Here is a 13,087-nt window from a genome sequence, read left to right as displayed (position 1 = left end):
TTTGGCTTTTTCTTAATAAAGCTGCGCAGTAAACCATAACAGTCGATGCAAATGTAAGAGGAATTATTTTTCTACATGTTGACTCGTGGACGGGAGGTTTGTTATAATGTGAAACATTTAGGTGAATATACTGATTGCAGATAAGCTACCCATGAGCACTTTGATGAAAGTGATCTTCTGACTATGGTGGACAAAGCATCATGGATACTGTGGCCAAACAGGTGGCCAATTAAAGTGGCCAACATACCTTTTTTCATTTGCTTATTTATCACATGTAAACTTCAGGCACATTTTGATGAAACCTAAAATACAGTACAGTACAATGCAAAACACTACAGTACAATAAATAGTTATTTTCAATGGTGTGATACTTGTTTAGTTCCTTTCTACTCAGTTCAGCACTCAAAGTGCTTTCTATTATACAATACAGTATAGCCCAGTACAATAGAATACAGTACCATGGATAATGGATCAATATAATACAGCACAATCTAACAAAATGCAGTACAGTACTAGACTTACTCAGCTGTACCTTCTGAAGCCAATGACTCTGATCTCTTTAGTATTATTTACAATCAGAAGTAGAAGATTTCTTCAAGATTCTACAAATTATATATATGTGCTCTGTGCGCCTCCTCCTGCCAACAGCAATTATTCGAATATTTATGATGATTGTATGACCTGGAGTTCTACTGAAAGTCCGAGGTATACAAGGTGAGCAGGACTGTTGGCAGCATAATTCCTTGCGGAGCTCCTGCACTGCACAACACCATATTAGACTGAGCACTGCCCAGTCTCACATACTGTGGCCTGTCTGTGAGGTATTCAGTAATCCATGAGGACATGTTTACTGACATTTCCTGTAGTTTCTCCCTCAATAGCAGTGGCTGGATGATGTTAAATGCATTTGAGAAATCAAAACAGGTGATCCTTACCTTAAATCAGTGTATCAGTCAGTTGTCCCATTACTTTTGAGTCTCTGAAAATTAGGACTAGTGGATCAAATTTGATGTAATTCCTAAAAATGTGTATTAATTTGCAATAATTTGATTAACCATTGAATTAAAGCTGAGGCTCGGTGGCCTCAGAATCTCATTTCTGCTTTTCGCGGATTATGTGGTTCTGTTGGCTTCATCGGGTGATGGCCTCCAGCTCGCACTGGAACGGTTCGCAGCCGAGTGTGAAGCAGCGGGAATGAGGATCAGCACCTCCAAATCTGAGGCCGTGGTTCTCAGCCGGAAAAGGGTGGAGTGCCCACTCCGGGTCGGGGATGAGTTCCTGCCCCAAGTGGAGGAGTTCAAGTATCTCGGGGTCTTGTTCGCGAGTGATGGGAGAAGGGAGCCGGAGATCGACAGACGGATTGGTGCGGCGGCTGCAGTGATGCGGACACTGCACCGGTCCGTCGTTGTGAAGAGGGAGCTGAGTGTAAAAGCGAAGCTCTCAATTTACCGGTCGATCTACGTCCCTACCCTCACCTATAGCCACGAGCTGTGGGTAGTGACCGAAAGAACGAGATCGCGGATACAAGCGGCGGAAATGAGCTTCCTCTGAAGGGTGGCTGGCCTCTCCCTTAGAGATAGGGTGAGAAGTTCGGCCATCCGGGAGGGGCTCAGAGTAGAGCAGCTGCTGCTCCACATCGAAAGGAGCCAGCTGAGGTGGTTCGGGCATCTGACAAGGATGCCTCCTGGGCGCCTCCTGCGTGAGGTGTTCTGGGCATGTCCCACTGGGAGGAGGCCCCGGGGCAGACCCAGGACACGCTGGAGAGATTATATCTCTCGGCTGGCCTGGGATCGCCTTGGTGTTCCGCCAGATAAGCTGGAGGAGGTGGCTGGGGCGAGGGAGGTCTCTGCTTAGGCTGCTGCCCCCGCGACCCAGCCCCGGATAAAGCGGATGAAGATGGATGGATGGATTAAAGCTGAAAGTCTACACTTCAATTAGATCTTGACTGTAAAATCCAGTTTGGTGGAGAAATATGACAAAAGATGCTTAACTGTACACCATCAATCGTGATCTATGTGTTCTTCAGTTTAAAAACAACTAATGGAGAGTTTACCTGAAATTGATGAGTAATGAGTTAAAAGCTTAACCTAACTTATTGTTAGACTAAAGCATTTAGCAGTGATTTTATACTTTTATTAAAGTTTCCAGGAAAAACACCATCAAAGCTACTTCTATGCTAATTCACTGGATAGAAAGCTATATAATGCACTATATTACTGCTGCTGGCATCTGACATCAGTAGATTCACATTATAAATTAGGAAGTGTGTCATCAATGACAGGAGCTCACTTGAAAACAAGGATGGAAAATGCCCTTCATGTAATTAAATATATAAATGTTGCTGTCTGCAAGTTGCAAGCATAGCTCACATGGTGGGGGGTGGAGCAAGTCTAACAAGGTATTGTTAAAATCTCCCAATTCTTTTGATCTTTGGGCTGAAGGAAAGACTATACTCGGTGTATAAATGCTCAATCAACACTTTATGAGCATAAACCATCCGGATGGGGAGACATGCATGAAGAGGGTCACAGCAAAATCTCAAAATGGTGGAGCGTTACTCAAACTCTTATAGCCTCTCGTGGCCCCCACCTAGTCGTAAAAACCTAAACATACATACTTTCTAACTCTCAGTGAGCCTGAGTTATGACCTTGGCTCCCTGTTTTTCTGCTTCCAGCTTCCAACAAAGGTGGGGGTGAAGCTGAATGTGCTCTGTGCTCTCTGCACACAATATTCTCTTCTTAACTCAGCAGCATGAAATGTCACATAAAACAGTGTAACTCATTCACAGTAAATCACAGCATAGGATAATATGAACCTATCTAATAAATCTAATGATTTTCACATTCTTTTAATTCAGAAGTATAATGCAAACTAAAACTACATACTGATTATACTCTCTATAATAAGAAGTATGGTGTGGCTTACAGCAGTATCATGATTCACTCATTTCGATTACAGCCATAGGATAACATATGATAGCATAATAATCTCACAGTATTCACACCCATGAATTTTTTCATACCTTGACTCAAGGTGACTCACATGGTTAACAGTGGGTCACTGACCCCAGGACCACAATGCCAATAGGTATTAAATACCTGGGACTCTCATCAGTTGTTTTAGAACTGAAGAAGCCTCTTAATGAGAAGTAAAATGTTTTGACAAACCAAAAATATTGTCCAGTTGCCTTCTTTTCAAAGACAGTACAACACATAATACAACTGTGCTTTAATTTAAGAAAGTCCTGTTTTCTGTCTACAGAACTTCAAGAGAGAAGAGCAGAACTTTGTGGTCCAGAATGAAATTAACAACATGTCCTTCCTTATCACTGACACCAAGTGCAAGATGTCAAAGGTACAGACACATAGATGCTGGACACATTTGAGGACATGTGCATACCAGTGACCTTATTTTTAAATTAAATTAAATTGATTAATTAAAACTATTTAATAGGTCTAACAGTGTAAAGCTATGCCTGTTTAATGTTTGACTTTGCCACAGGGAATAGTTTCAGACCAGGAGAGGAAGAAGATGAAGAGAAAAGGTGATCGATACTCGATGCAGACAAGTTTGATTGTTGCTACTCTAAAGCGCCTGCTGCCCGTGGGACTCAACATTTGTGCTCCAGGAGAACAAGAGCTTATCGCACTGGCTAAGAACCGCTTCACTCAGGTAGCATAGTAGTGCTAATAGATTACAGAAAGAACTGTTTCATTATAAAAATAGATATGATTCATTTAACTGTTTCTGTGTATTTCAATTCAATTTAGTTCATTTCATTTCATTTCAATTTTATTTATGTAGCACCAAATCACAATGACTGCCTAAAGGCACTTTATACTGTAATGACTAGGGATGGGTATCGTTTAGGTTTTATCCGATACCGGTGCCAAACCGGTACTTTTGAAACGGTGCCGGTGCTTAAACGGTGCTCAAACCGGTGCTTAAAGAATGGAGAACACCAACCTCTCATGTTCAGCTGTTTTTTTGTAAAAAGATAACAATGTTAGCCTTTTCTGCAGCTATGGGGCATATATGGTATCACTCTTGGCTGGAAGCAGCGCTTAAACAATGGAAAAAACACAAACTTTGTCCAAAAACCTCTCATGTTTAGCTGTTTTCCACTTTTTCTTTGGTCATTTTAGCCTTTTTGGCCAGGGTGAAGGGAGTATCTGCCATCAAACAAGAAGACAGCCGCATGTAGCTATGACGATGTTTGCTAGTTCACCTTACATGCATTAATGTAATAACGTGGTTAGCCTACTCAACGTAAATTACACACGAACAACATTAAGCTACTCATGCAGAGAAGAACGGCTGCTGCTGCCATCATCATCCGTCATCATTTCTGCTACACTGGCAGGGCTAGGGGTCAGGACTCTATTCTTCGGGTTTTGGGGGGATGTTGCTCCGGGTCCGATAACTGGCAACCCACCCGCAGTAGATGTGCACGGAGTGAGGTCTGCAGCAAGCTATCAAATACGGCGCATTTCTCGGCTTAAAAAAAACCGCTATGCGTCACCAGGTGTTTCATCGGATTTGAGGTGTTACCTCCTTTGACAGTATCACAGTATCAGCTTAAAGCACTTGTTGCAGGCTGCTGAGTTTGCATATTTTGCTGTGAAGTACAGCCATACATTTGACCGGTCCTCCTTGGGCATTTTTAATCTGTAGCTCTGCTCTAAAAGAACGTACGTACCTGGACCCGCCTACTATCCTCGGAAACGTAAAATGATTGGCTAGAATCTAAAGTGTATCACAGCTCAGGAAAAAAAAGCACCGAAATAAAGCACCGAAATGTGCGCTGCTTTTCGGTCTGGTTACTACCGTTTATGTCAGAACCGGTGCCATCATGGCACCGGATACCGGTACCCATCCCTAGTAATGACCCTTCAATGATACAAAGAAAACAGATAAAACCCCAACAATCATACGAACCCCCTTTAAACAAGCGCTTTGGTGCCAGTGGGAAGGAAAAACCTTTGGCAGGACCAAGCTCAGGGAGGTGCGTCTATCTACCATGACTGGTTGGGGTGAGGTGTATGACAATAACAATAAATTATTTGCAGTATTGGTATTCCTGAGGTAAACCTTTAGTAACAGCAAAATAACTCTGCGTTAGCTTTGTAAAATTTTCAGCTAAAAAGTAAAATTTTGCATGAAGGCTAAATTACTGAATAAATATTTTTTGCTCATGACATCTTGTATAGCATTTTGTAGGTCACAGAATACCTGTTGTTTGATCGAAGTTAATAATTCTTTTGCAGAAAGACACAGAGGACGAAGTTCGAGAGGTCATCAGGAACAACCTACATTTACAAGGAAAGGTAAGAAAAGAATCAGGCTTGTGACTGACGCAAGTTACTTAAAGTGTACTTAGACATTAAGCCTCTGGTCTTAGATTTTGCCATGGTGTCAGGTTGTTGTCAGTTTATCTTATTCTTGTGGAAGTAATATCAAAGGACTGGTTTAAGAGAAATTCTTCAAATCTGGCACAAACATCTACTTTGACACAAGGATGAAGTGATTTGATTTTGATGGTCGGTGTCGCAAAAATTTAGAGTCAAGTATTCAGATTCAGTTTAAATTTCACACAAATCTAGAGTAACCTAGATGAACTGATGAACCTTTATGTCCATAAGATAAATAAGGCTACTTCACAGTGATATCATAGGTTATCCGAAAGATATAGAATAGGAAATTCAATCTGTCAACAAGTGATTGAAGGAACTCTATCACTCCACATAGCCCCTATCCCACTAACATCACTAAACTCGTCTGTACAGGAGAGTACAGGCTGTATCAAAAAGAATCATTCGATTTCCAAGTGCTTTAATTCTGCAGCCATTCACCGGGAACAACAGCAGTGGCTGCAGTGACTACAGTGAACTATGGGATGAAGTATTTCATTGATTATTCATAAACATTGAACATTTTGTATGTAAAACTTTATATTCAGCCATGTATTTTAAATTTAGTGTAAGCTTAAAATACAGCCTTGTGAAAGTGTATGATTTATTTTTGATACACTGTATATTCCAGAGTCATATGAGAAGCTATCTGCTTGACAGCTAAAGCTTCACCCACACTGGGTCAGGAAACAGGACAATGATCCCAAACACACCAGCAGAAAAAGAACTGAATCTGAAGTTATAGAGTGATTGCAATCTAGAGTGACTGAAATACTGAACGTAGCAGGACCTTAAGAGTGCTGTGCGTAAATGAATGGCTTCAAACCTAAATCAACTGAAGCAACGTTATAAACAAGGGTGGGCCAAAATTCTTCCACACTGATTTTAAAGACTTATGAAGTCATACAAAAAAAAAGAACAACCAATTCAAGTTATTGCCAGCAAGGTAGTTATACAAGCTACTGAATCATGAGCTTTACATGCGCTGTTTCTGTGTTTTGGCTTTTGTTTTGTTAAAGTCGAGACAGATGTAAACGAGTTGGTAGATGTTGGTTCGTACTGTATATTTATATATTCACAAAGGTGCTTAACCTTGTGAATAGGCCAATAGAGTCATGCATTTCCTCTGTGTGTCTTACAAAGTCAGAGGACCCAGCAATTCGTTGGCAGATGGCCCTGTACAGAGACCTCCCAAACCACTATGAGGATACTACGGACCCAGAGAAGACTGTGGAGAGAATCCTGGATATTGGTCATGTCCTCTTCCACCTGGAGCAGGTCTATATATTCAAGTTTGAGTTGATTTTGCGCATTTTTGTGCCTACGTAGAGAGTATAGCTTTAAGGTACCCCACGGTCCTCTTAAACTAGCTGACTGGTCTTTATTAAAGCTGACCACATACTTCTCCAGGATAATATGGCTTCCAGATGGTAAGGTACACCAACTAAATATCCAGTTTACTGAGTGGTTCAGTTTGTGTCTTCAGGTGGAGCATCCTCAGCGCAGTAAGAAGGCTGTGTGGCACAAACTGCTTTCAAAACAGAGGAAGAGAGCTGTCGTCGCTTGCTTCAGGATGGCACCACTCTATAACTTGCCAAGGTATGTTCTCAAACACACACACACACACACACATACGTAAAATGAAGAAGAAATATTTAAAATTATGCACTTTATTATTTTCCCACCCTCATCTACAGCCACACCTCGGGCTAGTGAGGAAAGATTGTGGATATATGTTGCACCTACAGTGCAGCCCTTTATAAGCAGCAGAAGATGGGTAGATAAACAGTTATTAGTCATCCATGTATCTCTCTCATACTAGGCACCGGGCTGTAAACTTGTTCCTGCAGGGCTATGAAAAGTCCTGGATCGAGACAGAGGAGCACTACTTTGAAGATAAACTCATAGAAGACCTCGCTGTAAGTTAATTTCATTTAAAAAAACAAAACAAGTGGAATTCTTCTGACTACTCTGGAATTTGTACTTGTTTTGAAGGCAAATTATGTGTTAATTTCTTCAGTGTATAGCAGAGTTTTAGCACTTTGTGAATGTGTGTTGATTTCAGAAACCAGGTGAACAGGAGCCATCTGAGGAAGAGGAGGGGCAGAAACACAAACACATAGATCCCCTGCATCAGCTCATCCAGCTGTTCAGCAGAACAGCCCTAACAGAAAAATGGTGTGTATTTTACACACTACCTGTTAAAAGTCCCTATTTTTCCAGTTATTTGTTGCAGTTCAAGTCATTAAAGTCCAATGAATAGCTTGAAATGGCACAAAGGTAAGTGGTGAGCTGCCAGAGGTTAGATTACCCAAAACTGAAAAATAATGTACATTTCAGAATTATACCAAAAGGCCTTTTTCAGGGACACAACATGGGTTAACAATTCAAAGCTGTTCTGCAGCAGTGAAGGTTGATCAAGCCTTGAAAGCTGGTGCTACTAATTCCTACAGGTGTTCCAACTTGGATTACTTCCAACCCCCTCTGTCTGCATAAAGCAGTGTTGAACACACTGTGGTGCCATACCCTAGTGAGCATCAGTTAAATAGTACTGTACTGCAGTAAGTAGTGTGTTGCTACAAAAATGGTGAGAAAAAGACCATTAACAGTGGAAGAGAGAGAGACCATCATAACACTTAAAAATGTGGGTCTGTCCTGACAAAGAAAGTCAAAGTGTCAGTCAGTACAGTTTCCTTCACCATCAAACGCACTGAGAAACAAACTCTGACAGGAAGAGGTCTGCAGACCCAAAGACACGACTGAATCAGAGGACAAGTTTCTGAGAGTTAACAGCTTGTGTGATAGGAAGCTCAGAGGACAACAGCTTTATGCACAGCTATCTCAAGGAGCTTCATGATGTCGTCACCTGAAATGGTTTCATTTCACAGGTGTGCCTGTCAGGGTTCATTTGTGGAGTTTCTTGCCTTCTTAATGGGGTTGGGACCATCAGGTGTGTTGTGCAGAAGTCAGGTTGGTACACAGCTGACAGCCCTGTTTGACAACTGCATTAATTTATAATATGGCAACAACCAATGAGGTAAGTAAAGAGAAATGACAGCCCATCAGTCAGTCTGGAAAATTGCTAAAACTCTGAATGTGTCCCCAAGTGCAGTCACAAAAAAACGCTATGACAAAACTGGACCGCCCCAGGAAAGGAAGACCAAGAGTCACCTCTGCTGCTGAGAATACATTCATCAGAGTCCCCAGGCTCAGAAATCACAAGTTAACAGCAGCTCAGATTAGAGCCCAGATAGATGCCACACAGAGCTCCAGTAGCAGACACATCTCTACATGTTCAGAGGAGACTGTGTGAATCAGGCCTTTATGGTCAATCAGCTGCTAAGAAACCACGACTAAGGAAAAGCAACGAGCAGAAGAGATTTGTTTGGGCCAAGAAACACAAGGAGTGGACATTAGACCAGTGGAAATCTGTGCTGTGGTCTGATGAGTCCAAATCTGAGATCTTTGGTTCCACCCACCGTGTCTTTGTGTGACGCAGAAAAGGTGAACGGATGGTCTCCACATGCATGGTTCCCACTGTGAAGCATGGAGGAGGAGGTGTGATGGTGTGGGAGTGCTTTGGTGGTGACACCATTGCTGGGATTTTTTTCAAAATTGAAGGCACACTGAACCAGCATGGCTACCACAGCATCCTGCAGCGACATGCCATCTCATCCAGTTTGTGTTTAGTTGGACCATCATTTATTTTCCAACAGCACAATGAGCCCAAACACGCCTCCAGGCTGTGTGAGGGCTGTTTGACCAAGAAGGAGAGTGATGGAGTGCTGCACCAGACAGCCTGGCCTCCACAGTCACAGTGACCTAAACCCAATGGAGATGGTTTGGGATGAGATGGACCACAGAGTGAAGGCAAAAGGACCAACAGGTGCTCAGCATCTCTGGGAACTCCAAGACTTTTGGAAAACCATTTCTGGTGACGACCTCATGAAGCTCAGAGAGAGAATGCCAAGAGTGTGCAAAGCAGTAATCACAGCAAAGGGTAGATATTTTAAAGTATCTGAAATATAAAACATGTAAATATTCATAAAAATAATGAAAAACTATTAAATGAGAAGATGTCATTTCAGTCCGTGGTGCACCAAAATTACCGGTATATTTCTTAATACAGCTATAATTGTGCTAACTTTTGTGAATGTGTTTGTTTTTGCAGTAAACTGGATGAGGATAATCTCTACATGGCCTACGCAGACATCATGGCTAAGGTATCTGTTGCTGAGTACCAACAGTAAACACTTTTGAATTGAGACTCACATAGCTGGCTTAGCATAGACGGTGAAAAAAACCTGTTATTGTTCTGTGTGCTGTTTATGTCATAGACCAGGGCTGATGCTTTTGGGCTGATGGATTACTTGCAGGGCGCTGTACTGCCTAATCAAATCACTTATTGCAACTGGCACCTCCCCTACCTTCAGTGTAGAATAGTTTAGTGTGGCCTGAAAAGCTAAGAGAGGAAAAAGAAATTAAAAACAGATGCACCAAACTGTGGCAAATTAGCCAAATGTTAGCAGCTGCACTGTTAACAGTAGCACTAGCAGTTACTAGTAACTAGTCTTCTGGATGGTAGAGTTGTTGTTGGTTTAGGACACTGTTAATATATCACTGCTTAGTGATTGCAGTCCGAATTGGGTCTGCTGGGTATATTTCTTCAGACACTTCATGCTGTCAAGGCCGGGAGACCAGTACGTGGGCGTGAACATAAGTGCAGACACAATACAGAGCGGAAATAAGATTTCACAAGTTTTATTGAAATCACAGAATAAACTATGGTGAGACATGAATACGTGGCAGGGAAATCTCTGACGAGGAGTCTTGCAGGTTGCTCTGGAGGCGGGTAGCCGTCTGAGTGTTGAATGAGTGAGTTGGGTTCCAGCCTTGTATTCTAGTAATCCAGAGGAAGCAGCAGGCAGGAGGACAGGCAGGTGAGAGCAGTGAGTAATTTAAGTCGAGAGAAGCAAGTTGCAGAATGAAGCTGGGATTTGACTGTGGAGACCAGCGTCCAGAGGAAGGAGTAAGGTGGTGACTTGACGAGATTGCTAAAGGCACAAAAGAGATCAAGTACTTGGCATGAACAAAGAAACGAACTGGTGAAGAACTGATGGCAACACTGGTTTTAAATACTGTCTTGCTGAATGCCACAGATGGAAAACACGTGGAGAAGTGTAGGTGTTGAACCAGGGCTCCACCCCAAAAGGCAGATGCAGAGCGCAAGGCCAGGACAGAAAACCACTGAACGCTCACCTGGATCATGACATATATAAACACAAAGAATGGTGTCTTTAGCTTTAGGACCAACCAAGTTCCCCAAAATAAAAAAAACTGTTTGTGGTGAACAGTGTTGGGTAAGTTACTTTAAATTAGTAACTTAGTTACATTACTAGTTACTTCTATCAAAAGTAACTCAGTTACTTCAAGTTACTCATCCATTTTTATTAAATGTCATTGTCGCAATTCAAAATGGTACTCAGTAGTTTGTATGGCAGCCACATGTTTGTATGCCCACCTGACAGACATGCTCCTAATGAGAAGACGGATGGGGTCCTGGGGGATCTCCTGCCAGATCCGGACCAGGGTATCACTGAACTTCTGGAAAAGTTGAGGTGCAACCTGGTGATGTAGAATGGACTAAAACATAATGTCCTAGAGGTGTTTTATTGGATCTATGTCAGCCGAGCATGGGGGGCACTTAGTGGTATCAGGCATTGTCATTCCGAAGGAACTGCATGCATACTCGAGCCACATGAGGCCAGGCATTGTCAGGCACCAGGAGGAACCCAAGATCCAATGCATCACCATAGGGTCTGACAATGAGTCCAAGGATTTCATCCCATTACTTAATGGGAGTCAGGGTGCCATTACCTAGTCAGTTAGAGGTTTGTACGTCTGTCCATGGATATGCCTCCCCCAGACCAGTCATACTGAACGATGTTCTCCACAGCTTCTCTAGACCCTTTCACATCTGTCACATGTGCTCAGGGTGAATCTGCTATCATCTGTGAAAAGGATAGGGCACCAGTGGTGGACCATTCTGGTATTCTACGGCAAATGCCAGACAGGCTCTACAGTGCTGGGCAGTCAGCAGAGGGTTGACAAGAGGAAGCTATGTCCCCAGGCCACCATCATAAAGTCGTTTGTTGATTGTTGATCAGAGTAGAGCCGCTGCTCCTCCACATCGAAAGGAGCCAGTTGAGGTGGTTCGGGAATCTGACAAGGATGTCCCCTGGGCGCCTCCTGGGTGAGGTTTTCCGGGCATGTCCCACCGGGAGGAGGCCCCGGGGCAGACCCAGGACACGCTGGAGAGATTATATCTCTCGGCTGGCCTGGGAACGCCTTGGTGTTCCCCCGGATAAGCTGGAGGAGGTGGCTGGGGAGAGGGAGGTCTGGGCTTCTCTGCTTGGGCTGCTGCCCCCGGATAAGCGGAAGAAAATGGATGGATGGATGGATGGATGGATAGATGGATGGATGGATGGATGGGCCTGCTGCAGGTCATTTTGTAGAACTCTGGCAAGTTTCATCCTGTTCATCTTTGCACAAAGCAGCAGATACCGGCCCTCCCTATCATTCGTAACATCTGGTTTAAAAAAACAAAGATGGTGACACCGAAAACACTCAGTTTGATGCCTCAGTGCTTTGGAACTTCCCGTCGCTGATGTGGCTATATCTATCCTAAGTAAACAGTCTGTAGTTTGTATGCTTTTTTTTTTTACCTTTCTCCCTTCCTTCAGAGTTGCCATGATGAAGAGGATGACGATGGAGAAGTGAAGAGTTTTGAAGTAGGTGATCAATCGGTCTTGAATCTTCCACTAGTCTTTTTTAGCAGTTTCATTTTTAGCTGGTCTGCAATGATATGTGTCACCTTTCTAACAAAGGAAAAAGAGATGGAGAAGCAGAAGCTGTTGTATCAGCAGGCTCGGCTGCACGACCGTGGCGCTGCTGAGATGGTGCTCCAAACCATCAGTGCTAGTAAAGGTAAGTCTTGCCTATCGCCCCCTACTCTTTGCTGTAACTCAGCGGTGGCAAATATATTACGGCCCTTGTGATAGAACCAGGCTGTCCAATCCCTATGCCTGCTTACTCATTGATGTGTTAAACGTAATTTGTTCTGGATATGACTGTTTGGGAGCCTTCTCGATTTTTTAGTCGATTTTTTTCTGTACTTCTCACATTATAACAATATGTGAACTGTAACCGATAATAATCAGGATGTGTTAATACCTCTCTGACATTCTGGTTTAAAAATATGCTGTGCAAAAAAATATTAGTAAAATAATAAAAGTTTTTGTTTGTGTTAGAATTCAATTGTTCTTTGTTATAAACAAATTTAAAAAGCTAACAAATGCTAGTGAGTCATTTCAAGTGGGTGTTCCTCTCCTCCAGGTGAGATGGGTCCCATGGTGGCATCTACTCTGAAACTGGGCATAGCTATTCTCAATGGTGGGAACTCAACCGTACAGCAGGTAATGCTTCGCTACTTCACTGTTATTTATATTGACTGCTGGATTATAGCTATATTATCTATTTTCAAATGTTATATATACAAAGCATATTCAAAGTAACTGGTACAAGTGTGAAATATAATGCATCTATTCCACTGAAATGTAAAATTTTTCTCATAGATTTTTACCTCTCAGTTGTAAAAGGTTTTGTCATCACCCTG

The 13,087-nt window shown here is 42.6% G+C and overlaps 1 protein-coding gene across 8 annotated transcripts in view; it reads left to right on the top strand.

Moving 5' to 3' along the window:
- Positions 1 to 13,087, top strand: part of ryr2a (ryanodine receptor 2a (cardiac)) — a 263,162-nt gene that overhangs the window by 183,967 nt on the left and 66,108 nt on the right. For all 8 annotated transcript variants that reach the window (XM_084938488.1, XM_084938482.1, XM_084938484.1 and 5 more), the window contains 11 exons: positions 3,263 to 3,355; positions 3,503 to 3,673; positions 5,269 to 5,328; positions 6,556 to 6,690; positions 6,899 to 7,011; positions 7,235 to 7,331; positions 7,478 to 7,590; positions 9,584 to 9,635; positions 12,156 to 12,203; positions 12,300 to 12,399; positions 12,808 to 12,887. In XM_084938488.1, the coding sequence (XP_084794614.1) occupies positions 3,263 to 3,355; positions 3,503 to 3,673; positions 5,269 to 5,328; positions 6,556 to 6,690; positions 6,899 to 7,011; positions 7,235 to 7,331; positions 7,478 to 7,590; positions 9,584 to 9,635; positions 12,156 to 12,203; positions 12,300 to 12,399; positions 12,808 to 12,887 (1,062 nt within the window). The remainder of the gene's footprint in view (positions 1 to 3,262; positions 3,356 to 3,502; positions 3,674 to 5,268; positions 5,329 to 6,555; positions 6,691 to 6,898; positions 7,012 to 7,234; positions 7,332 to 7,477; positions 7,591 to 9,583; positions 9,636 to 12,155; positions 12,204 to 12,299; positions 12,400 to 12,807; positions 12,888 to 13,087) is intronic.

This window comes from Perissodus microlepis, chromosome 8, assembly GCF_051167445.1.
Source record: "Perissodus microlepis isolate ML-2025 ecotype Zambia chromosome 8, ASM5116744v1, whole genome shotgun sequence".
Classification (NCBI taxonomy): Eukaryota; Metazoa; Chordata; class Actinopteri; order Cichliformes; family Cichlidae; genus Perissodus; species Perissodus microlepis.
Note: the sequence above shows the minus strand (reverse complement) of the source record. Positions and strands in the feature narration are given on the sequence as shown.